General features: G+C 30.6%; 2 protein-coding genes across 3 annotated transcripts; one reads left to right on the top strand and one right to left on the bottom strand.

Annotated features, from left to right (window-relative positions):
• Positions 1-544: 544 nt before the first annotated feature.
• LOC146934211 (uncharacterized) lies at positions 545-6699 on the bottom strand. Of its 2 annotated transcripts, none has more exons than XM_085706093.1 (9): positions 6608-6699; positions 6341-6496; positions 6213-6234; positions 5068-5124; positions 4898-4979; positions 1681-1776; positions 1308-1432; positions 1199-1217; positions 545-1109 (listed from the first exon to the last, which is right to left on the bottom strand). In XM_085706093.1, exons 2-9 carry the CDS (start codon positions 6438-6440, stop codon positions 819-821), a joined length of 792 nt encoding a protein of 263 aa, XP_085562219.1. In that variant the 5' UTR covers positions 6441-6496; positions 6608-6699; the 3' UTR covers positions 545-818. The 2 variants fall into 2 exon arrangements, with proteins under 2 accessions (XP_085562219.1, XP_085562220.1); XM_085706094.1 differs by having other exon boundaries at positions 6341-6482.
• Positions 6700-10068: 3369 nt separating this feature from the next.
• LOC146934210 (CCT motif family protein) lies at positions 10069-12221 on the top strand. The gene is made up of 4 exons (XM_085706092.1): positions 10069-11008; positions 11101-11253; positions 11329-11457; positions 11818-12221. Exons 1-4 carry the CDS (start codon positions 10424-10426, stop codon positions 11923-11925), a joined length of 975 nt encoding a protein of 324 aa, XP_085562218.1. The 5' UTR covers positions 10069-10423; the 3' UTR covers positions 11926-12221.
• The last annotated feature ends 15470 nt before the right edge of the window (positions 12222-27691 follow it).

The raw sequence follows: 27691 nt of genomic DNA, 5'->3' as shown, positions 1-27691 counted from the left end.
CATAACTTTTGCTATTTGTAAAATATTTAATATTGAAATTAGAAGGAAAAATGACGCAGTGAAAGACACAAATAGAAAAACAAAAACTGGAAGCAAACTGATATTCTGATAGCAACACTTATAGTATTGAGGGCAATGTTGATTCTCAACTGCTATGTATCACGTACCACATGCGGTTCTACCAAGGACAAAACCTTGTAGGTGTGATACCTTCTATGGGTGCAATACCTTCTATTGATGTAATTGATGCTGATTCGGCAAATCTTGCAATGTTTGAGGACATATAATGTAAAAAAGTCAAGGGTCATTTTTTTTTTGGATAGATCAAGGGTCGTTATTTTAACAAGCTTGTGACTTGTTATAATGCATCTATAATATCTACCTTTGATTTATTAACAATGGATATTCATTTTACACTCTAAAGTGAATTCTTCAACAACACTATTATTGCACATATTTCTTGGCCAAACTTGGCGGCTGTGAGCCTAATATCACACATTAAATCGCGGGTTTTGCAATACTTGGAACAGCACATAACACCATATTGCACATAACCAAAAAAGATTATATAAACACCAATATATAAATTGAAGTCAAAAGTATAAGAATGGACAAACTGATAGCAACTGTAATCTCAGTCAGAAATCCAAACTTAGGGGGAAAAATGCAAAATAGTAAAATCTATATAGCAAGTGCATTTTCACCACACACATATGACTGCTTGATATAGCTTTGAATGTACGAAATTGAAGAAAACAACGGTTCCTGAAACAATCAATAGGTGTCTTGACCAACACAAACTGCTCTAAATTTATTTATCACCTAGAATAACCAGAAGGGGGATATCCTTGTGGAGGATAAGCAGCAGGGGGATATCCTTGTTGTGGAGGATAAGCAGCAGGGGGGTAACCAGTAGCGGGATAGCCCTGAGCTGGTGGTTGGGCAGGTGGATAACCATAATTCTGCCCATATGCTGGTTGTGGTGCATACCCAACAGAAGGAGGAACTGGTTGATCAATGCGGGACATTTGCTGTACAGGAGGCACTGCCATCACTGGTTGCGGCCCAAACTTCCCGTCACGCTTGTCCATTTCAACCTTGTGCTGAGTCTGCAAATAAAATTTGTTGAATTAATCGTAATCTATATTATAAACAACATATTGATCAACCAATTGCCGGTAAAAAGTAACATACTTACCTGCATGCACGCACACACCCTACAAACAAAAGAAACATAAGTTTAGTACAAAACCGTTCACTATAACGTGCACAATCAATGACAGTATTTGAGAAAGAGTAAGTCTTACGAGCAGTAAACAAGGTCAGCCAAACAAGAGAGTATTTGAGAAGCCTCCGAAATTTCCTCACTTCCCACAATCATGGCAACAATAGAGAATATGCATGCAACTTGGTTAAGGCAAAGCATGAAACCCTAAACAAAAAAATTGCATATGATTTAATAGAACATCGATAAAAAAAAGTATTTCGGTGTGTATCAGTCTGTCATGTGAGTATGAATATGCATGCAACTTGGTTAAGGCAAAGCATGAAACCCTAAACAAAAAAATTGCATATGATTTAATAGAACATCAATAAAAAAAAGTATGTCAATGTGTATCAGTCTGTGATGTGAGTATGAATGAAATAAAGAGATGGGAGTGGGAAGGGAAGAAAGAGTACAATAATGCAATTATCACACTGCGTAGTTTGAATGTTAAATTCATCTTGCAACAGAAAGCGAGTTGAGGCCACTGAATTTCCAAAGCAGAGAAAAACCTGAAACAACAATGCATAATAGTTAATTGACAGTTCATCTAAACTAACCACAGAAAATTCAAGTGAAACAGACACTAGCTTTAAGGCATCCCTGTCTGATCTTTAGTTAATGGTAAAGATACTGTTTTTTTTTTTTTTTGCAAAAGATAAATGAATTGTATTCAATGCACAAGTGCAGAAACAAACACTAGCTTTAAGGCATCCCTGTCTGATCTTTAGTTAATGGTAAAGATACTGCTTTTTTTTTTTTTTTTTGCAAAAGATAAATGAATTGTATTCAATGCACAAGTGCAGAAAATCTACAAACGGGCTGGGATTCACTACCTTTTAAGGAGGGAATGGTACCTACCTTTCTCTCTATCTCTCTCATCTATTTTTCTCTTTCATCATTCCCTCCAAATTTCTCCACACTTTTCTACTTTCTCTTACTATTTTAGCCTAAAGTCACCCCAAACGTAGAGACCCACAGTTAGGGAATCCTAATCCCTACAAACAAACCCCAAACGAGGTCCAAAAAATTGTTTCACTTATAGCTCTGAGGACCTTTTACAACTATATTAAAATAGAGACCTCTTTCACTTTAACTATATTTTCAGTACATTTTCATCTTTTCAACTATGATGAATCAAGTCAACAACCTAAAATGAAAAAAAAGGATAAATACTATAGTTGAACAACGGGTTAATAAATGAAAATCAACAACATACTTATCCACCACCTGAAAGTGTATTTTCAATCCTACGTCCTCATTTGATCATGAAATAAATAATTTAGTACATTATCAACAATGGCATAAAAACCGGTGAAAAGAAACTCCATGGTCCAGATTCTCCATTCTCCATCTTGAACAAACTGTATTTCTATCCAAAACCTTGTTTATCAATTGCCAACAGAAATGATCCTCCAGCTTTCTCAAAATCCAGTTTAAAACCACAGGTTTCCTTTCAAACATTAAATCTTGGTCAAGTTTTATATTGGGGATTTAAATTAATTAAATCCTAATACAATAGAAGTTTTAAATTGACTCCCTAGCGTTCCAAACATTCCTAAATAGGCCACTTACCGTTAGAGCACTATAAAAGAGGTACAATTAGAAATGGTGGAACTATAAGGAAATTTAAAAACGGATTGTTCCCTATAATTTCAAAGGATATACTACAGGTCCTTTAATCATCCTACAGTTAGAAACATAAATCAATTTTCAGATAGAACCTTAGAGATGGGAGGAGGGATACTTATCTCTTCTTTGTAATAGTTTTTCAATCAATAATACTATTTTTCACTTCTCTCTTAATTCGGGTTTTGTCAATTCATCCGACCAGCCGGTTTTGAAGGAAGAGAGTAATACCAGAGATAGAGGACATGTGGGCCAAGAAGGCCGAGCTGCCTGACTTCAAGGGAACTGACCCTCTTGGGCGGATTGCCAAAGGCAAAAGTTCTTTGCAGAACAAAAAAAATCCAATTTCACGATAAATTGCAATCAATGTTGTCGATGACAGATGATCCAAAATCTACCATATAAACACACCATTGCGGCCTATGGTACCGCAACTCAATGGCGGACATCCCTTTGCAAATAGCCTATGGCGGTTGTTAAAAATCTACCATATAAACACTGATTTCAATGGACATTTATGAGTATGGAGTGTGTGTCCATTGTCCAAGTATTGGTGTTCAGTATGGAGCGTGTGTCCATTGTCCAAGTATTGGTGTAGAACAGATAGATGTAGCAATATATTTGACAAGTTGATTTCCTTGAAACAAGTCAGAACAGAGATTGAATCACAGACCGGGACTTTAGAACACTCAATAGAAAAGCTGAAGAGGAACTATGTAACGACCAAGGAGGAGAAAGGGAGCAACAATCATGTTCTTTAAAAATAGACGAGGAATGACGACAAATTGAATTGTGGTTATGATGGGACCGATATTTGGTCACCGAGTATGTTGGTCTAGCTTTGCACCGTCCTCCAAACCGGCGTATCTAAAACTGAACATGTCATCAACAAGAACCATACACTGGTACAATGTTGTGGAGACAAAGCGGAAATTGGATGTAGCAACAACAGAGACTCAAATTGCGGGAGATTCGACCGCGATCCCATCACATTCTGATGCTGGTGCACCAGGAACAGACCAATTGCTAGTCCCATTGGGTCACCAATCACAGAATATTGACAATTTTATCTATATTGAAGAGAAAGGGGGGGAGGGTGAAAAATAAGGCCAGTTAGGCAACATTGACTTATAAAAAGGGATGAAAACCCAATCTATCCCCAAAAAATCTTCAACTGTCTGAACCAGAGGTAAGGCTATAAATGAGTAAATAAACGCCCTTGAAAGGAATCGAGGAAAGGAGATAGATGAGAGGTGGATTTGTACGGTTAAGCATAAATCAGATGACACATTTGACCGATACACTCAATCATATGGCACCAATAAAAATTGAAAGTATTTGGCATTGTGGCAAAGATTAACACTGGGAGTTCACGAGGGTGAGTTTGTTGTATTCTGCAATACCTCAAAGCCACGACATGAAGATCACTCTTATTCATAAGAGGTGAAAGTCCGACTAGAGGTTTATACTGAAGCAAATTATGCAGGTATTGTGAGTGATAGAGGGAGATGTACACCATAGGATTCAAGCAGGGTGGATGATATGGAGGACAACATCAAGTATGTGTAGGTGCGTGTGTACGACGTAATAAAACGGTATCGCCCTAGCTAATAGGAAAATGTCATCGTAGAAGAAACTATCAAGGCTTAGAGGTCAGTGTTTGGATAAATACATGATCTATGATTGATTGTTGTTTTTTACATTCACTATCCCAAATACAACAATAAAAACAGCAGCAACAAGCTTAATATTGTACATTTGAAACAATTTACTAGACTAACGACAACCCTATACATGTATTTTCTTTCTCTATTACCTCTTGCCCTAGTCATATTATATGTCTTTGACTATTATTTCCCCATTTTATGCATGAGCTTAAATCATGCAATGTCTAAGGTTTCATACTATCATAACCCCAACCTACTCTTGAAGAACACCCATGGCAGCATTTGCAGATATCAGGCATGTAAAAAAAAGAAGGAAGACAAGTAAAAGTTTATATACCTCAGTACAAAGGCAAAATTCAGGACATTTACTTTCTCCACACCTACCACTGCAGGGCATGTAACCAGCACAGCATGTGTATCTGGAACAAACAAGATAAATACATATCACACAAACAAACTGTGCAATTCATTTTGGAAGTTTGGAAAAGCAGAAACTGCATCAATTACCTTGACATATCATCATAAAGGGCTCGTTTGCGAAGCAAGTATGATACACATGGCGCACTATAATGAGACAACAGAAAATTAAATTACTATTAGGAAAATAAGTAATAAGTAATAGATTGCATTTATGCCTCCTTTTAAGGCCATGTAAAATTGCAATAAACTGAAAGTGCATTGGAGCTAAAAAGTACTGATCACCAAGTAATGAATCGGGTCATTGAACTGACAAGGACCTAAATGATAGATCACAAGCGGAGATAGGTTATACAAGCTGGTCTTAGATGATCTCCTTAAACAAAGTACACAGAGATACATGGAAATGGAAACTAGCTCAAAACACCAAATATACACCAAACAGACGCAGTGTACTATCAAATTAAGTCTGAATGAGCATCTAAATTCAAGGAACATACTTTTTCAATAACCCTGACTATCTATCGCATGACTGAGAAGGCTGATAAGCTCAAGGTGCCACGGAAAGCACTACGATCAAATACATTTGAAAAACTCATAAACTTCAATGAGCAAAGTAACATACCCACTACACTCTTTTCTTACAAAAGAATAAATTATTCAGCTTGATCAACTGGTGATCAGCATAAATATACATTACAAATTGTCAAAAGATTGCTCGATGTGGCATCAAGAAGTTTCTTTTAAACCACAAAAGTACGTAATACAGTCATTAAAATCTCATACTTGAAAAATTATTTAATTAGCAATTTCACATTTATTTTAACTACATAATAATTCAGAAATAAGCATAGTTTATTTTCATCCAACATTGTTTTTGCGTTTTTCACTTTTTTTTTCTTCCTCGTATACTAAAACAATGAATATTAAACAAATAATAACATATGTCAGTATTGGAAGTGTCTGACAACAACTGACCCGCCTTTGATCAGAGGAGTTGGTGCTAAGAGATAATAATAACTCTAATCAATTCAAATTTGAAACAGAATACGTAGATTCCATTAAGCAAACAGTTTTGAATAGTCAATGCAAGTCAACGTATATGAAATCCAAGATCTAAAATCCATAAACGACAATTTAACAGCACAAGAATAAAATAAGAAAAATTAATCTAAAAAAATTAGAGCGAAAATAAATGATGATGAGATCTGAAAAGAGAGTTATGGATGACATACCACCACAAGGATAAGCAGCAATCTGCGAAGAAGAAGAAGAATTGAGTTTGATAATTAATTAAATTAATGATAGAAATGGAAAACGAAATAATTAAAAAGAGTGATGAAAGTGTGGTTGGTTTGCTTACATGGAGTATCGACCTGGATAGTTCTCATGAGATCAGTGTGCCATAGATTCCGGTAATTCTGCCGGAGTTGCATTTTCTCAAGATTCTGCTGATTCGCCATTTCTTCTTCTTCTTCTTCTTTGCCGGAGGAGAAGTAGTAACCCTAGATGGATAGATCTGAGAGAGAAAAACAAACGCGTATTTGAATTTATAGAAAATGAAAATAACGAAATAGGAAACAAATTAATTGTTCTTTCAATCAATCCAACCAAGGAATGAAGGAATTACGGTGTAGAGTAGAAGACACTGGAAGAAAGAGAGAGAAAGCGCGTGGGTGGGGTGGGGTGGGGTGGGTTTAAGAAAATCAAATCAAATGAAATGGAATTTTTGAATAAGGCAAAGTCTTTATATTATTGGCCGGTTTTTCGACTTTTTCACTTGGCTTCCTGGCAGTTACAATAGTTCATACCATAGCTGACCTGACTCACTCTTACAAACGACGCATCGTAGGGTGGACTCATCTTAATTCTTGCTGCTTATCGATAATCCCAACGTTTACCAAGTTAGTTAGGCATACATTGTGGGATTTTTTTTTTATCCTAAAATTTTATTTTAATTATTTTATCAAAATATTAATTATTTTATTTGATTTATATTTTGTTTACGCCTAAAAATAAATAGGATGTTAATAGATAATGGTAAACAATGTCCTCGTGAGCATAGCTCAATTGACATTGACATGTTTTGTTATATGCAGGGGCTGACATTCGAACCTCGAACACCCCGCTTATTAACTTTAAAAAACGTGAATTCTAACCAGAAAAAAAAAACAAAGATAACAGTAAACAATTGAAGGTTACCCGGAAAAAAAAAAAAAAAAAAGAGAATGGTAAACAATTGAATTAAAAGGAGTAAATTATTGGTTAGACAAAGACAAATATTTGAATATAAAATAATCAAATTTTTCTTGAATAGAAATCTTCAAAGATAGTAGGAGTGAACAACCACTCCAAAGCTATGATGGAACTTGACAATCTATATCTTTCCTCGTATTTCATGTTTATAATGTCACTCATAAACATGGGGTGTTTTCTAATGATGAAATGTACATGTGAAAAATATGGAAGTTATCAACTTGAGTTAAGTACGGGTCCTTAATCTTTTGTTGAAATTAAAATTGCATTGCCGCCTCAACTCAGTATTCTCGCATCACATATCATGTCACTTCCACCAACGTCGCAACTCACAACTCAATCGCTTGACTTGCAAGATACTATTTCTTTTCTTTTCTTTTTCTATTGATTTCTACTTTGCATTCATGCACTTTCTACTTTGCTTTTTATTTTGTACATGTCGTTTTACTTTCTTGGAAGAAAAATATGGAAGTTATCAAATCGAGTTAAGTATAGGTCCTTAATCTTTTGTTGAGATTAAAATTGCATCGCCACCTCAACTAAACCTCTGTATATAACAGATTATCTCCTTAGTATTCTCGCATTACATATCATATCACTCCCACCAACGTCGTAACTCACAACTCAATCGCTCGACTTGCAAGGTACTATTTCTTTTTCTTTTGATTTCTACTTTACATTCATGCACTTTCTACTTTGCTTTTTATTTTTGTACGTGTTGTTCTCTCAATTTCAGAAGCTCGATTTAGAATTGCATAAGGAAACAAAAATTATTGTGAAAGAGGGAAGATCAAGTCAAAAGTAGGGCGCCATATATTCTAACAACATAAAGGATCATACTACATGCACAAATAGCCGAGGAAGAATAAATTATGTAGTCATGATGTTTTGACTAGTAGGATCAACATTAACCCACAAATACCATAATTGTACAATTTAAAAAAAAACACAATCGTTTCTCGTTCTGCTTACTTTTCATTCATGCATTTCTTAGTTCAGTAGCTCCAAAAACACCGAACTATACACTTGACGCTCTTTGAACAATTTAAAAAACTTATAGTTGAGGAACATAATACATTCCACAACGCAAACGTTGGAAGCTTAAACAGAATTAAAGCTGAATGTTAATCGATAGCCCGTCTTACTTTAAGTTCAACAATAAATATAAATAAAAAATGATTTTTTTTTTAGTAAGTAAAAAGTATATTGTCAATTCTTGACCCAATTTTCAAGAAAGAAATAAAGTATTTTTTTTATTTTTTTTACAAAAGAAATAAAGTATGTTGTCAATTGTAAATTTGTCCAAAGAATATTCGACAAGATTACTAGTTATCGATTATAGTTAACGTTAGAGTTTTTTTTTTTTTCTTTGATAAAATATATTTAACTAATTACAACGTTAAATATGTATAACTTTTATTTCATTTTAGCATTTCACTTAATGAAAGCAAGGTTCATGTCCTGTAATAGTTTATTTTCTAGAATTAAAAATATATTTAACTAATTACAACGTTAACAAGGTCATGGACCTTTCGAGCATGATAAATACTCCAAAATGTGAAGATAGGATCAAAAGAAATACTATATGCTGAAATTCTTCTCTACCTATTTTTTTTTGGACTAAAATTCTTCTCTACCTTTTTTTTTTTTTGAGGAAAAATTTCTTCTCTACCCTGTTCCTTGACAAAGCTTTGATTAGATCCAAATCACCCCGAATACTTGCTAGGTATACAATGATGGTATCTTCTCAAACAAACTTATGATGATATCAAATAAATTAACAAGGCAAGCAAAAAATTACCATCACTCCATTTGTGTCCAACAACAAGAATTGAATCATCGCTATTTCCTCAACCTTTGGCCAACAAAAAAGTTTCAAATATCAATCCTTAACTAGTGTTTTTTCCTTTATTATTTCAAATTTCAAAACCTTCCCCTCTTTATATTTCAATCATCTAGATATTCCACTTCTCATGTTTTTTCAGCACAAGAGGATCATAATCACCACAACAATCATGGCGTAAAGGTTTTTGGTTTGGAAAACCTCAAAAACTTAGTAACATTGCATCATCCCACTAGGTCTTGAATATAAGTTTATCGTACTCGTGAACCATGGATCATCTCCTAAGATCTCATTATTTGAAACGTATGAAAACTTGGTACGCGAAAATAGCAAGTTGCACTAAGGATCACATGCACAAGCAAACAAATCCATAAATTTAGCAACTGTGCTATGATATTCCTCACATGCTTCATTGCAACTTCATTGACCATTTCTGGTGCTGTCTTCACTGAGTCATCAATATTTTCAGCCAAATGCTCAAACATGTAGTGTGTGTGTATATATATATATATATATATATATATATATATATATATATATATATATAATTAGCGATATAGTCACTACAATCATTATTGACATCAACACGACGCTAAGTTGAACCCTAGCAATAATTAACACTCAAAGACCGACATGTAACATAATGTTACGGGTGGTTAATTGATATATCAAATGTGAGTAAAATAGTCTCTCAATAAATGAAAATACAAGTGTTGAACAATATATAAATGAAATTACTCATAAATTTATTGTCTTAAAATTTTGGATAAAAATGTAAGTAAATGAGTCCTAAATTGCTATTAGTCTAATGTGATTTTTTTCGAGGGGATTAGTCTAATGTGATTGTCCTCCAATTTTAAGCTATGCTAGTTTACACAAGTCATAAAATGCAAGATGACATTATACAGTTCTTACTAAATTTAAAATTCAAAAAGGTCCCACCAGGTAACTTTAGAGAATATAAAAAAGAAAGGGACAAAATGGCAAATTGGCAAGAATGAATTGTTATAAATCACAGCAAAAACTCAAGCTGTGATGGACTGGTCTCAAATCTCAAGTCTCAATCTGTGGTTTTGGCAACGTCACAATCAAAAACACAGACACACAAAGGTACCACTTTTGTCTCCTTGTTCAACAAGGATCAGTGATTACCATCATTCAGTCCAAAGTGTAGCTTCACAAACAAAATACTCATACACAGCAACACATAACTGCTATTTTTTGAGGGAGAGATTTGATCCCTTTGTGATCCTATCCGGTTCGAGTAATTAGTCTCTGCAGCCGTGCGCAGAGGCAGGATACTGATTCACAATAAAAAGTAATTCAGTTCAATAGAATTTTGATTCTATGTCTTCGGAACTATATTCATTCGGCACCACTACTTTCCACACACATTCAACCTCAGAAATAGTCTCTTCTAATGATGGAAGTGGAGACCTTCCATTTTTCTCGGACTCTTTCCCTTTTTTCACCAATTCTCATCACAGTACTAATGAAGTAACTTCTCAACAAAATTCAAACCCATTTGATGAACCTTTTCTTCCTTCTCTAGACCCTTTTTCACCTTCTTTTTTCTCTTTCTCTCCTCCAACTGATCAAAACCACAGTACAGTGCAGCCTCTTTGTAATGAAAGTTTCTCAGCTTTTGATTTTTCCCAAGTTAAAAACGAGGAATCGCAAATAAGTATTGATTATTATAACTACAATACTAATACTAATAATAATCAATTCCTTCCTCATAGTTACAGTGGTGATGAGAATGTATCAAAGTACATGCAAAGAAGCTTCAGTAGTAACTCTTTTGAAAAGAAGCCTAGTTTTCTATTTCAAACTCACCATGATAATCTCGTTGATTCATCGAAATTTCAAAGGCATGATTTAAGCTCCCCTGAAAATAGTTTGAGAAGGGTTTGTAGCACAGGTGATTTGCAGGTAAATCTGTTAAAAAAAATAGCTAATCATTTTTTTTTTCTTCATTTTTTCAAAGTTGATTTTATTGAAGTTTGTTTTGGTCTTTGAAACAGAACATGAAAGAAAATAATATGTCTCCAACGGAGGGGAATTCGCAAGAGGAACAAAATTTCAAAGTAGGTCGTTATAGCGCGGAAGAAAGAAAAGAAAAAATTTCCAAGTACAGAGCCAAGAGAACACAGAGGAACTTTAACAAGACTATTAAGGTAATCAAGATCATTAGACTGTAATTAAGAATGTTTGATTAGAAAGAGAAGAGTCTGAATGTGTTGTTTTTATAGTATGCATGTAGAAAGACACTAGCAGACAATCGACCACGCGTACGTGGCAGGTTTGCACGCAATGACGAGCCCACGGAGATTCCTAAGGCTCCATGTTTAATCAGAGATGAAGACGAAGTCGATTTCTGGGTAAATATTACTGATTCATTTTGTTGCTTTCTTCAATTTTAACATCAATGTGAGAGCAAACGTCTTTGAAATAGTAAGCATGTAAGGATTGTACATTTGGTTAAACGTGTCACACTCACACCATAGCTTGTACAAGTAAAATCTTATGTTATTTTAATTTGTATAATTGAAATTTGCTTTAGTAATTTTTTTTTTTTTGACAAGCTAGAAAATGATAAAAATAAATAAATTTTATAATCTTCTAATGACACAATTTGCACAAGTGCTTTTCAGTTAAAACAATAACATTATGAAGATCACATTGTAAATGACTATTGATTGAGTTGAAAGGGTTTTGATTCTTATGTGGCTTTGATGTAGATGGAAGAATTGCGGTTGCATGAAGATGATGTAACAGTGGGAGTAGCAGAACAATATCTGAAGAATAGTGGTTACGGAGTTGGTCAATTTCAGTACTTTGGGTTATGAGTTTAGTGTTAGGAATCTTTAGACTTTATGCTTGCACCACTTGATCAAGCTGAAAGTCTTTCTTTTATTTCTTGATAACATAATGCTATTGTTATAAAAAAGATAAAGTAACTCACTCACCTCACCTGGAATCTGAGAAGATAGATGTTCCTAAGGTCAATATGAAATTAATTGGTTGTTGGAGGGTGCTCTACATAGCTAGTTTATAGTTGCATAATATTCCACTTTTCATTTTTTGTATTTCAGGTATGATTTATCAATTGTTTAATATATGTAAATCGTATTCCATGTTTTTTACTAAAGAAGGCATTGATTCATTTAAATGAGTAGAATAAATTGAAAACAACACTGATTTAATAGGCTAAAAATGAAAAGTTGAAACTATGAACAAACTCATTTAAAACGACAAAATACATACTCATATTTTTGGACCCGTTGACATACAAGTCATTTGATTTGAATATGTCAATCTAAATAAATTTAAACAAATACCGCAACAAGACGGAACATCAAACAAACTGCACTACAACGATGAATAAAACAACACTACTTGCAAACGACGAAATCATAACTATGTCATGCCCACTTATTAATTTAAGAGGAAAAAAACAATCCATTTCAGGTAAATAAACGGCCAAAATCCACCCCGACCTCAGTTGGATGACAAAGGAAAAGAGAAAGTAGAGAGGGAGATAGAGAGGAGGCTCAAAGGTTAAGATTTGTATGTCTTAAATCATAATCATTGATAATTATGCTTCTACGTTATTGGGTTAATCATGTTTTAGTTCTTGCAATTAATTGTTTTATCTTCGATCACAATCATATAAGATTATCTCACTTTTAGTACTTAATAGATTCTGATTATACAAAATCGTTGATGTGATACATGTCAATATTTTTTTAATGATTTGTCTTCTTTTAAATATTTGACTCAATATTTTTTTTTTTTAAGTATTGGATAGAAGATGTAAACTCATAAAAATTAACCTCTCTCCATTGTAAATTTAGGACTTGGATCAGGGACTTGATTAAAAGAAAAGGTCTAGTTAAACATTTTTGACAAATTCAAAGATTCAATCATAATTTTTTCTTAGTTCATGAACTTATTTAAAAATTATTATATAATTCAGAGACCTACGAAATAATTTTTTTGACAAAAGAGACCTACGAAATAATTAAACCTAACAATGACCGTATAAGAAATTATTTACGTCTATATTTTCCACTTACTAGTGGGAGGTTCATAGTTCCAATGGAAAAAAAATAAAAAAATCACTTTGGTCTTACTCTTGTTTTTTTTGGGTAGCCTCAAGGAGTATACGTGTAAACTTCAACCAATAATATTTTGTAGTTCATAAGGTAAGTTTAGATTGATGGTATGCAATAGAAAGAAGTTGAATAGAATGGAAATATGGAATGTTATGGCATATCATTGTTTGGTTATCTATATAATATAAATTTACGACATGTTTCATGGACCTTTATGGAAATATTTTTCTTCTATTCTATTCTTGACATGTGTCACCATGTTTTATTGTTTTCAATTTCATTCAACTAATGACATGTGTCACTCTAATGTTGTTCTATTCTCAAACATATACATTATTGTCACTTTGTGTATTAATTTTTCTAATTAATATATGGAACCATGTGTATGAATTATGTTGTATTTTTTTTTTTGGAAGACCAATTATATTGTATTATTATATTATTTGTATAATCGTGTAATGTAATGTTTTATTATCATATATTTTATAGTTGATATTAAGGAATGAAATTTTAACGAGATTGTTTCATATAACATGATATTTTCAATTATCATAAATTTTATAGTTGATATTAAGGAATGAAATTTTAACGAGGTTGTTTTATATAATATGATATTTTCAATTATAACATAAAAATATATGCAGAATAAATTGCATATATTTTTAACCTATTAAAAAGATTATCAGATTTGTAATTTATCACAAAATATAAAATGTAAGCCATTTTTTTATTCTTATAATAATTATAATATTGTGAAATATTATGATATAATTTTAATATCATGTATTTTATTGAATGCCAAAGAAATACGAACAAAAATCAATATTTTTATTTTTATTTTTATTTTCGTTATAATAATATAATATAATATAATAATAATAATAATAACAACAACAACAACAACAACATGAGACAATTTATTTGGTTAAGACTATGATGAATATATTTTATTCAAATGTAAATATAGACTAATGAATTTATGAAATTAATGAATTCATATAACAAATTAATTTTTATTTTTAATAATAATAGTTTTGTTACAAAAAATAATGATATCAATAGTCGTAAAAATATATTTTTTGTTAATAAGATGTGATCATGCTCATAAATGGGTTTGGCTACAATACTCATTTTTTATTGTTAATAATAATAATAATAATAATAATAATAATAATAATAATAATAATAATAAATTTTTTTAGGAAACATAATCTTACGTTTTGATTGTCAGGTTAATGTAGGAGTTTAATAATAATATATTTTTTATGGAATTGATGTCATAAAATGTGTATTGCTTAATGACTATGATGTCAACCGCAAATATGATTGGCCAATACGCTTTAACAAAAAAAAAAAAAATACATTAATATGTATTGCTTAATGACTAAGAACAAAAAAAAATTACATTAATATGTATTGCTTAATGACTAAGATATGAGCTTAAATATGATTGGTCGATTTAAATGTTGTTATTTTACGAAATTATCCTGTAAAATATACTATAAATAAGACCTATTGGAAATCAGACTCTTCACATCACAACTCTAGTTCTCCAGTTGTCTCTCTGTTTCTGTTCTTTTTCTATATGTCTTCTTTGTATCTCTCTTTACGATCCAAATGGCTCTGAAAATTGATTTCGTTTTTGATATATCTCATTCAAAAGAAAATTGAAATATCAGGGTGGTTAGTTTTCATAGTAGATAGTTTTTTTTGTTCGTATTTTTGTTTGTTTTTTTCTTTTGTTCGTAAGTTTGTTAGTTTTCATATTTTTTTGGCTCAATTGATATGATACGTGATTGCTTTTTTATTTTATTTTATATTTTTACGCTTAAATTGTATCGATGAAATTTCTTTACCCCCTGAAAAGAGTAAACAAAAAAATATTTTCTTTTTATAACACTTTAACCACGGTATTTGTTTTATTTTTTAAATTAGTGTAACACGGTTGGTAAGAATAATCAGCAGTATACTTGATTGTGTATTTTTCCTGTCTTTTTAAGAGGACTTAATTGGACATTTAACACCATAATAAAGTGTATCCGAATAAATCGAAATTTATATCTATATTAAATGACACTTTTATGAAGGAATATTAAATGGCACCTTTAACACTTAAGATTTTATATCCGTATTAAATTTTATGTTTTTAAAGTGTACCCGTAATAAATGACACATTTAACACCATAAAAAAAAATTAAATGAATGCTTATGAGATACATGTATTTTTTTTAATGTAATCATTTAGGTAGTTTTTCATGTACATGCCATATATAACGTTGTAAATACGATATTTTTTATTTTTGGTAAGTATAATCAGCAGTATTTTTTTTTGTGAAGAAACTAAGCAAAATTATATTAAAGAGGCAGCTCCTCAAGCACAAGGTGTGCTAAAGAAACCGTCCACAATAATTACAACAAAGTTAGGCCACAACCAGCCGAATCAGAAAAAAAAATTACACAATTGCTTGAATACAACTTAAGGGGTTTAACCTCCAATAGGGATAATCAAAATCGAACAAAACATAGTGCGATTTCAACCACCAATACGTTTGGAGCTTCACCTTTTCCTACAAGAGCCACAAGCTGAATCAGCAGTATACTTGGTTGGCATCTATATTATACTCTCTCCGTCCTAAATTATAAGCAAAAAAAAAAAAATCACACTTATTAAGAAAACTAAAACATAAGAATTTGGAGTATAGTTTTTTGATTTTTCTTTGGAAAAAGTTTTATAGGAAGTTGTAAAAATAATTTTTATTGGCTATTGGTTATGGAAAAATGAAAGAGACGGAAAATTGAATGTAATTTGCATTTAATTTTATGAGATAAACAAAAGTTTTTCTTGAAAAAGATATTTTTTAAAAAAACAAGATTAAATGGGATAAAAGTTTGTCTTTTTTGCTTATATTTTGTGACAAAGAAAATGAGTATTTTTTGCTTATATTATGGGACGGAGGGAGTGTGCATATATATATATGTGTGTGTGTGTGTGTGTGTGTGTGTGTGTGTGTGTGTGTGTGAGGGTTTTTCTCAGAGATATATGATAGTTTTTTTCTCTTTTTTTCTCTTTTGATTCAATTTCATTGATTTGTTTGATTTTTTTAAGTCATCTATATTCATTCAAAGATAGAAGCACGAGATTGCACACTACCAAAAAAAAGAAGCACGAGATTGTAAGAATTGAAGTTAGATGCTAGAGTGATTTCTCATAAGAAGAAGAAGAAGAAGAAAAGTGTACAGTTGTATATCTTACAAAATTGATTAAAGTTATATATAATCTTTTTTGTGCAAAATTCTATATTTTAATGAATCTTTACATTTGTAGAGTTGTATATGTATTAATGTACGAGATATGTACTAATTCAAATATTTATCATTTTTTTTTGACAAAAAATATTTATCATTTTATGTAGTCAATCACCTTCAAATCAACATAAAAACAATTCTCTTTTATTTTTTCTAAAATAAAATGCATACGTTAATTGCATTAAATGTAAAAAAAATCAAGACTATCTTAAAAAAAATCATGATATGCTTTAAATAATATAATATAAGTTTTCCTTTTTATTCATAGTCAATCACCCTTGAATAACCTTTAAACCATCATAAAAAAGCTCTTTTTTATTTTTTCAAAAATAAAACTTATAAATTAATTGCATTACAGGTAAACAAATTGTAGAAAAATTGAAAAGCTCTAATCACAAATTCACGGAATATTTTGTAACCAAAAAAAAATTCACGGAATATTTTAAATTACCCAAGAATATATAGCTAGGTCTCATTCTCTTATTTGTGTCTTACTCTTGATCCTCATGCCATCCATTATGATTAGTTTTACATTGTTGAACAACCCAAACTCCAGAATCTTAAATCTCTATCTCTATTATAAACATCTGACTTAATTTTTATTGATAGGACACGTGTCATTCTCTATATGCTAATCATCATTAATTGTTTTGATTTGGGCATATGTTCATTTGGTGTGATCATTGATTTTATTAAGAAAGTATTTTTTATTAAGAAAGTATTTGAAGTTGTGAATTCTTAGAAAAGGACTAGCGTGATCATTGTTTTTATACATAAATGATTTTAATTTTTGAATTCTAAAAAAGGTGTATACATGATACAAAAATGGTACAATAATGTTGACTTATATCATTAAGTTTTTGTAAGGAACTTACTCCCTCCGGTCACTATTATAAGCAAATTTCAACTTTTTAGATTCGTTCAATAAATGATGTATGTGGTCTATAATATAGACCACATACATCATTTATTGAATGAATCTAAAAAGTTGAAATTTGCTTATAATAATAGTGACCGGAGGGAGTATATCATTAAGTTTTACCAACACACGTTGGCTCAGTTGGTAAGGAATGGGCCACTTCCTTGCAGAAGGTTGTGTGTTCGATTCCCTCTGCCGATGTGAGGGCAGTGTTGGTGGGTGATCTGTAAGTACCTCTATAAGTGTCCTTTGGGCCCAGAGGCGTGCCCTGACCCTGGTGGTGACCGGAGCCGAACCCACCTAAACTTATCTGTTACCAAAAAAAAAATTAAAAATCCTTTTATTTGATATCATGATTTCATGGTACAATGATTTCACGATCTCTAGAATTTTGCTCAATTATTAATTTAAATCAAATTGTAACAGAAGCCCATTTGTGGTTGAAAATTCTTAATCATGTCATTAAAAGTTATCATCCAATGACATTTAGACGTGTGTCATTATGTGTTGTTGAACAAATCGTAATGTATCGTTTTGTCTTTTTTGCATCATATTTTTTATTTTTATATTGTTTTGCATAATATTTCATTTATACTGTTAACCTATAAATACCACGTTCTTATTCAATTGTCTCATTCATCTATTTCTCCTCCCCATCAATCTAAATTCATAATCAATCCATTTTCTATTTCTTAGATAAAACGAAATTAACTGATCATATCCCATTGATTTTGGTCATCTTACTTTCATCATTCAAATTCTTACGATTTAATTTTTCTATATATATTGCTTTCGAGTCTCAACATTTCCACACAAGCACTGAATATTAACATTTAACTAAGTGAAACACATTTCTGCTTAGCCCTCTGCCTCTATTTTGGCTTTTATATTCAAGTTTTTTATTGTCTTTTTCAACCGTAATATTTGTGGTTTGATCTATGACTAATTAATGATTCTTTGATTTTGGATGACTTTTGTGTATTTGTTCTATTTTATTTTCAGCTTCGCTCATCTATATCTATATAATATAAATTTACGGCCGATTCCATAGCCCTTTATGGAAATATTTTTTCTCCTCCTATTCTTATGACACGTGGCACTCTCATCTTATTCTCTTTACAAATACTCTCACCACATTCATCCTCACAAAATACTCTCACCACATTCATCCTCACAAATTTGTATTTAATGTTTATGTATAAAAGGAAGTTTTACAATTTCAAATTCTAATATTTGAAATTAAATTAGAAATCAAACATTTCGTATTCAAAAAATACAAACTTTAATAAAATATGCTTTTTTTGAATAATCAAATAATTTAAATTAAAATATTTGAATTCAGATATTAAAATAAAACAAGTAATATCTAATTAAAATACGATTAATGGAATAATTATTTAAATATCAAAGGGATCAAATAATTGATATATGTCAAATAATAAAAATATGATTTGATTTGTCAAAAAAAAAATGATTTGATAAAAGTGTAACTTTTTAAAATAATTTAATTAGATTTGGTAGTAACCATTAATTTTTAATATAATTTAAGTTTATATTCTTTTGATTCTATTTTCAAAATATATATTGTATGATTTAAGTTTATATTCTTTTGCTTCTATTTTCAAAATATATATTGTATAGTAACATAGAAAGGAAATAAAAATTATGTTTCGTAAAAATATAGAAAAAAACGAACATATGCGTTCATAATTGAAAATAGATAATTGAAAATAGATTTATTTTTCGTGCTTTGCTTTAATTCAGAATTCTTTTTAATGATGTTGCAAACATAATTTTTTAAATCATAAATGATTTTTTTAGAAAAAAATCAGGAATATGCGTTCAGGAAAAAAAAAGGAAATATGCGTTCAGGAATATGAGTTCAGGAAATATGCGTTCAGAATTTTTATTAAAAAGGAAATATGCGTTCAAGAATTCTTATTAAAAAAAACGTATTGCTTTAGAAAGGAAAATATGAGTTTAAATCAGGACATATGCATTAATATATTCTGTGGTAGAAAAAACGTATTGCTTTATTAATTTTTTTTGTTTTTAAAGATGATCAGTAATGTTACACACATTTATGTGTGAGATCATTGCATTAAACATGACTTTAAATTGGTAATGAATGTGAAAATCCTCTAATTTAATTTCGATTGAGAATTGCCCAATGTGTATAGAAAGAAAGAAAAGCACCTATACTAAACTAACCTATCAAATATGTCTATAAATTAGTCATTCTAATTAGGACATAAAAAAATTGGGATTGGAGGTATGTAATTAGAATTAAAAATGTATCATTAAATAATATCGAAAATATAATTTCAGTTGATTCTATTTAATGTTCTTGCTAAAATAAATGTTGAACCTTCCCTAAAAAAAAATAAAGTAAGCCTTGAACCAAAAAAAAATAAATCGGAATTGCGCTAAAAAAAATAATATTTCAAGGCCATTCCTCTAAAGTCGCAAATTCCGTTAAACAGATTTCACCAATTTGTTAAATCATAATAAATGATTTTTTAATTTTTTTTTTATTAATATAGGGTTATTAAAATATTCCTTTTATTTTTTTTAGGGAATAAAGTTTACTTCTTTTATACCATGCAAAACGTTTTGTAAATTGAGGGAAACAATAGTTTCGGTTGTTGAAATATATCGTTCCTTCAAAAAAGGAAATTAAATGTAGGGTCTGAAAACGTGGTCCATAATTTTTACTTTGACTCAAAAATGCATGATTAATTTTTTTAATTGATCCACAAACTTTGCTCCACCAAAAAATATATGGGTTAATTTAAATAACAATTAAATATAATTTGTTTATTTATAATCTAAATGTCAATAACAATTAAATTTAAATATTTTATTGTTAATTTTATAATTTAGAGTATAAAATTCACTTTTAAATAATCATACTTAATCGACTTTAGTAAATTTTAACATAATTTAATTTTATTTTGGGTTGTTTCATATTTTATAATAGGGTTTAAAATTATATGTTAATGAAATTGTGAATAAAAAATAGAGAAAGATATGTATTCAAAATTTGATTATATTGAAATGAACCCGCAATGCTATTTTTCTTTTAAGTGTGTTAGATTATTTTTTTGTTAGACTATTAAAAATAAAATAAAAATTATCAAGGGACTAAAGCGTAGATTTTAACATAAAAGGGGAGGGCACTGTAATTCAAGCTTCTCTCAAGGGAGGGGAGTGAAATATTTTCTAATATGTTTTGAATAAGAGGTGAGGGAAGTGTATATTTTAACATAAGAGGGGAGAGGAGTGTAATTCAAGCATCTTTGAGGGGAGGGGAGTGTACTTTACTCAATAAGTAAACCAATCAAATTTTATAACATCGTCACATTTTAACACTTAAACCAATTACAATGTAGCATGTTTCTCTTTTATCTAATAATTCAATCAGATTACGTTGTTTTGTTTATTTGCATCATATTTTTTATTTAATCAAATTGCACTTTACTTATACCGTTTATCTACATATACTTTATGTTTCTTCAATCATTTCATCTTTCTATTTCTCTTCTTTATAGCGTTGTCAAACTCTAAAAAAATTATCATGGTACCAAGATCTGATAACATCTCTTATATCAACCCAATCAAAGTTAATTGGTTCCACCCTATTTTTCCTCATGGTGCCTATAAATAATGCTACAACTGAATTCTTTAAATATTGCATTTTTTTTGGTTCTTAATTCCTCTGAGTTTCCATTATATTAAAAACCATCATTTTATATTCAATCATCTCTCTATTTTTTCAGACTAAGTCTCTTTTTTGTTTAATTTTCTTCTTTTTTAGCAAGGAGTGAAATATGTTGGTTGTTCTTCGACCAATTATTTTTTAGTTTTGACTAAATTTTATTGATTTGTTCTATTTTTTTTTTTCAGTTATGTAGATTCATTCAAAAATAGAAGCACATGACTATAAGGATTGAAGTTCAACACTATAAATAATATTCTTTTTAAAGGCACCGCAAATATTTTAGAGTTGTATGTTTTACGAAACTAATTTAAGTTGTATAACATCTCAGAAATATTTGTATATGTATATGTATACATACAAAGTTGTATATTATAATGAATGCATACGTTGTAGAGTTGTATATATCTAATCAGACAACAAAATATTGAATGCCTTTGGCATTAATTTTTTGTGGGTGTTCAAAGAACTCTGAATCTACATATTTAAGGAGTTAAAGAAGGAAAAGGTCTATTCTGAGTAACTTTGGTGTTGCTGCAAATCTTGGATCTTATCGGACAAAAAAAAAATATTTGACAAATTTTGCTTTTATTTTAATTAGGCAATGTTTTGATTTGCATCAATTTGTTTTAATTTTGATTAGGCAATCATTAAACTGTGACAAATTAACATGTGTCATTTTTATGTTGTTGAGCCAATCATAGTGCCTCATTTTGGTTTTATTACATCATTTTTTTTCAATTTGCTTCAAATAATATTTTACTTATACTATTAACCATATGTACCTCATGTTTCTTCAATCATTTCATTTGCATATTTCTCTTTCATAGAGTGTTGTAATGACATCAAGATCTGATAACATCTCTGAGATCAATCCAGTGAAGGAATCATAGAGCATATTCGTTCAAATTGTTCGTAATCCGTTCATGATGTCAATCATGACACACCTGTTTACTTGAGAAATATTCAAATGAATAGCTCTTAAAATGAATATACATGTCAATCTATTTATAAATTAGGCATGATCCACAAACGATTACACGGACATAATTTTTTTAATTGTCTACAATGATATTCATTGTGCCATTTTTCATAAGGAAAGTAAATAATTACGGGTCTTATTATCAAAACATATAAGGCAAAAGGTATTGGATCCATTTCCATTCTCATGTAAATTGTTTGTCAACGACAATAACAAGAATATTTGTGATATTTGGGAAGCTATGTGTGAGAAATTTATGGATTTCAAATAAATAAAATATCTTTGTTTTTTTTTTGCATCAAAATACATATACCAAATACCGATATATTTTTAACAAAAAATACCAAAATATTGATGTGCACTCCACCATTCGTAATTTAGACTTTGACTGTAATATCTATCCTGGCAAATTTTGGAACATATTTCAAAACCAATTGGACAAACTACTCATAAACCTCTAGCGAAACTTAATTTTTTTTGAAGGAAGCGAAACTTAATTTTAGTTACCGATAATGTTTCCTTTCATATAGTGTATACTCTAATTTGGTGTTGAACTAATATTTGAATTCTTTATATAAGAAGTATTCACATTTAGTGCTTTGAATATAATTTCTTCCGGCGTAGTTAACTTTTGGAGGACCTAAAAATATTTACAATTCAATGTTAGTATATTTTTAATTATGTGCGCATATTCACTTATGAAAAAATAAAATTAAAAATTAGGGCAAAAAAATCCTTATATCTTCTAATTAGAATGATTTCCTCAAATCCAAATGACTTTCACTTTCATTCGTATTCATTGCTTTTGAATTACATAAGGCTATAAACTACTATCAATTAGACTTTCACATTTATTGTTGGTATACACCTCAAATATGGTAACCTCCGGTTGAGAAAACATATGTGAAACTAAAAAACAATGCTTAAATGCATGTTAAAAAAATAAGGTCAAACATAGACACATTATGTTCTAACAGGTTGGTTGGTGGTGGTTTTATATAAGGCGATTTATGTTCGTTTATTTCTTAAGAAGCAAGAAAGAAATGTAAAAGGAAGAAACAGATATGAAAAAGGAATTCGAACATGAGAGAAGATGAGGAAACAAATGTGTTTTATTCGCAGGAGTATATGGAATAATGGGAGTTGTTGGTAATATTATAAGTTTGTTGAAGAAGTTGGATATTTCTAGGTAATTATTTTACAAAAAAAATAGATTCAATTAAAAAAAATCCACATAATTTTAAATGTCTAATGAACATATATTTTGTCAACTCAGATTTCCATCAGATTAAAAAAATCAGTTTTCCATTATCACTTGCCACCAAAGACCGAAAGTAAATGAATTTGAAATAAGAGTGGTTGAATGAAAAGATTCACGTGGAAGAGAATGATATCCAAAAACTATATTTTAAGCAAACAAATTAAACAAATGACATCTAAAAATTAAAGAAAAAACAGTTCATCATAAGTTTGTGACTTTCGAGAGATCCTACGTCAAGTTTGATCATCATATTAGACTAAGAGAATCAACACAAATCATTTTGACACCACATTTTCACCCTAAAATTAAGGCATTAGATATATGGATGATGAAAACGAACAAAGAAAAATTGGTATGAAAATGAACAATATGAACATTACAAATGGTATGGAAGCGAATGACTTCCAATGACGAAAATTCAAGATAAAAAATCAAACAAATTACATCCAAAATTTAACAAAACAGTTTATCATATTTTTGGGACTTCCATAGAAGCCTAAATGAGGTTGGATAGTCATATTAGACCAATAGCAACCACACAAGTGAGATTGACACCAAATATTCATCCAAAGCCTGAAGGCACTGGGTATATGAGATATCACACTAATATGTTATCCGAAGTATACTCTTGCATCAACTATGTAGAACGTTAACTTATACTTCACACATTAAAATCATTTAATTAAGTATGTGACTATATGCATCCTCTTATTATGTGACATAATCATATAAAGTCAAACAGAGACACAACGTGTTCAAAAAGGTGAGTTGATGTTGATTTCATAGAGGAGGTTTATGTACCTTTATTTCATGAGAATAGAGACCGGAAATTAGAAGAAACATAAAGTACTTGCAAAAAACACAAGGGATACTAGGGTTAAGTATCGTATTCTAGGGTTTAGACTGATTATTGGATGCTTTGAGAATGCTCTCAAGGTGGTATTTATAGCCTACTATGGGCTTCGGCTTCGGTTTCGGTTGCTTGGTTCCCAAGCAACAGTGGTATTTGTGTATTTTACGCATTTTCTAGAGGTTTCTAGAAGCTAAGAAGGGTGGCGCCCTAAGGTGAGCGCGCTTAATCCTCAAGAGCCCTTCTGGAGGGCGCCTGAGCCATTCTAGAGGGCTTAGAGCCTTTCTGGAGGGTTTTTAAGTCTTTTGGAATATTATGACGGTTCACAGTCCCCCAAGCACGAGTCTTGGGACAAGGCAAAGTGATGAAAATATGGGACTGCCCCTTCTGGAGGGCACCAAGTCTTTAGGAAAGTATTGACGGTTCACATAATGAATACGAAAAAGAAATTTGAACATGAGAGAAATGATAAAGAAAAAAATGTAGTGTGTACTTTTTCTATGAGATTGTTAAAGGAGTAAGAGATTTCTTGGTAACTATTTTACCAAAAAATTATACTTAATTAAAAAAATGTCACATCATTTTAAAATATTTACTAAATATGTATTTTGTCAACTTAGTATAACAACATAAACATTTTTTCATTGTCACATGCCACCAAAGACCAAAATTGAATTAAAAATAGCATTAAAGAGAAAGACATGCAAAAACTAAATTTTTAGATAAAAAAACCAAACAAATGGCATCCAAACATTACTAAAATAGTTCATCATAATGCTAAGACTTAGACTACAAAGGGAGACTACATATGTAGCATACACTGAGTTGGATCATCATATTAGGTTAAAGGCAACCACGCAAGTGAGATTGACATCATATCTTAACTTAAAATGTCAAATAAGCATTTATTGTTCAACTCAGCATAAAACATCTACAATTTTCTATTTCCAGATCCCGCCAAAGATCAAAATTGAAATGTTTTGAAATAATTGAGGTTGAATAAAAAAAATAGCACATCCAAGAAATAAAATTTTAGACATAAATTGACACCACTCTAATTCACCAAAAAATCTTAAGGCATTATGTATATGAGTCTTCTCACTTATATTTTTCTCACCATCTAATCTTGAATCCAATATAGAATATAAACTCACATATGACACATTAGCATATCTCTCTCAAGTGTGGGACTCTTCGCATTTGTGATTTGTTGACATAGACAAGTAATATCATATTGCATCACTACATGGTAAAACATGTGGGTTGATGGTGGTTTCATGGATGAAGGTTTATGTTTCTTTCTTACAAGAAAGGAGAGAAAACAAATTATAAATAAAATGAAGATGAAAAAAGAATTTTAAGAAGAAAGAAATGATCATAAATCTTCTTTATTATACTCATTTAAAAAAAACATTACATAATTGTAAATGTCTAATAAACATGTATTTTGTCAACTCAACATAACATTCATGCAATTTTCCATTGTCACATGCACTAAAGACAAAAAAATAAAGGAATTTGAAATAATAAATCCAAAAACTAAAAAAACAGTTCATCATAATGTTGTGACTTCTGGTTGATTCTACATTGAATTTGATCATCACATTAGACGAACAGATACCACAAAAGTGAGATTGACATCACATCTCCACACTAAACCTTAAGGCATTAGGTATATGAATTCAACGGTTACTCTTGCAGCCAATGCGAAACTTAACTCACACTTAACACATTAACATTTATTCCTTAAGTACGAGACTCTCTGCATCTGCGGTCTACCATCATGAACCAATGCTACTTCCCCACAAAGTTGAATCGGGTTATGATATCATCGTCGGACCTTCTAAGGGAATCATAATTGGTATGGGTCGACTCATTGGATAAAGAGCAACCATGCAAGTGTAAGAGTTTGTTCAACTTCCACTGCTCTATTCAATGTTAGACCGTAACTGACACTTGATAAATCACAACATATTCTCGCCTCAAGTACGGAGAAATTCTAGCCCGTGCTTGGCACGGGTCCACATACTAGTTTTCCAAAGTTACGGAATGCTACATTTGCATCCAATTCCATTGTTTACCACAATCTATCTTTTCTTCATACTATGTGATACCAAATAGAATAAACCATTAATTAAATTTTGTGATCCATTTTTATTTTGACAAAAAATTAAAGTTAAGTCAGGAAGCGTGTGCCTTTTTATTTTGACAAAAAATTCCACTCACCCTCATTCAAACCAATTTAAAATAAAGGATAATTTAGTAAATTGCACTTGATTTTTATTTTTTGATAAAACATTCCGAAAATTGTTTCCTAAATTTACAAAAATGATATTCTGTTTAAAATTTGTTTGAATAGTAACAAGTGAGTATTTTTGTTCAAATAAAAAAGTGAACATTTGGTAACTTAGACCTTAATATTTTTAGGTTGGTATAATTTAACAACCCCCATTAAAAAATGTAAGTCTTTAAGTCTACTATACACTCTCTCCGTCACAAAATGTAAGCAAAAATTGGTCAACAAAAGTTAATGTATTTGGTTCAAAATTTGTACCAAATACATCAACTTATTTTGACCCTTTTTTGTTTACATTTTGCGATGAATGGAGTATTTTTTTTTTAGTGGTGGTCTACTATATTTATTGAGTTAAAAAAAAACCGTGTACTACATTTATCATTTTAAACAACAATAAAATTAAAAATGAAGACAGCAAGAAATTAGAAAAGATCAATTGATCGATTATGCTAAATTCGTTGCCTTCCAACCATGTGAAATCTAGCTAGTAGAGTTAGCTCAACAAGAATGTTTATACACTATGATTGATGCCAACGGTCACTAATTAGCAAAGATTATTCAATTGTCGTGAGTGGAACATCCTAGGTTTCTAGGCAGCTACAATTACACCTAGTTTAACTTGCCAACTTGATTTAGCGAAGCTATCTTTCCTAGACAATTTATTTTTTTTCCATCCACAAAATTGGTGTGTGGAATAGAACAATTTACAAACATGGCATCTAACTCCAAAATTAGGTGCTAAGCACATGAAGGATAAAACACGAATGGTAAAAAGCTTTCTCCCAAATTGAGTTTTTGGTGGACAAAAAGAGACAAAAAGAAGCATCAATATAAAAACGAAAGTTGTTATTCTTTACTGATTATCATAATTAAGTGATAAATATAGTAGTGTTTGGTTAATTAAATTAATCAATTTAGCACTAGTAGACTTCTATCTTCCAATTAAACATCAGTCAAAGAAATTCCAATTAAGGATAAAAGGAAGTTGATATATATTTTACGATTCACACTTTAGTGCTGTCAAATCTTTGGCTTAAAATGATGACTAGAGCACACATCAAACTCAAAGTGTGGAGTGGAGGACTAAATTCCTTCATGTATTCACACAAGTGCACATGCAATCTCTCCTTTTAGCCAAGCACATATCTCATTTAAAAAAAAATCT

Source organism: Medicago sativa, chromosome 4, assembly GCF_051527215.1.
Source record: "Medicago sativa cultivar Bolivia chromosome 4, Bolivia_mono, whole genome shotgun sequence".
NCBI classification, from domain to species: Eukaryota; Viridiplantae; Streptophyta; class Magnoliopsida; order Fabales; family Fabaceae; genus Medicago; species Medicago sativa.
Note: the sequence above shows the minus strand (reverse complement) of the source record. Positions and strands in the feature narration are given on the sequence as shown.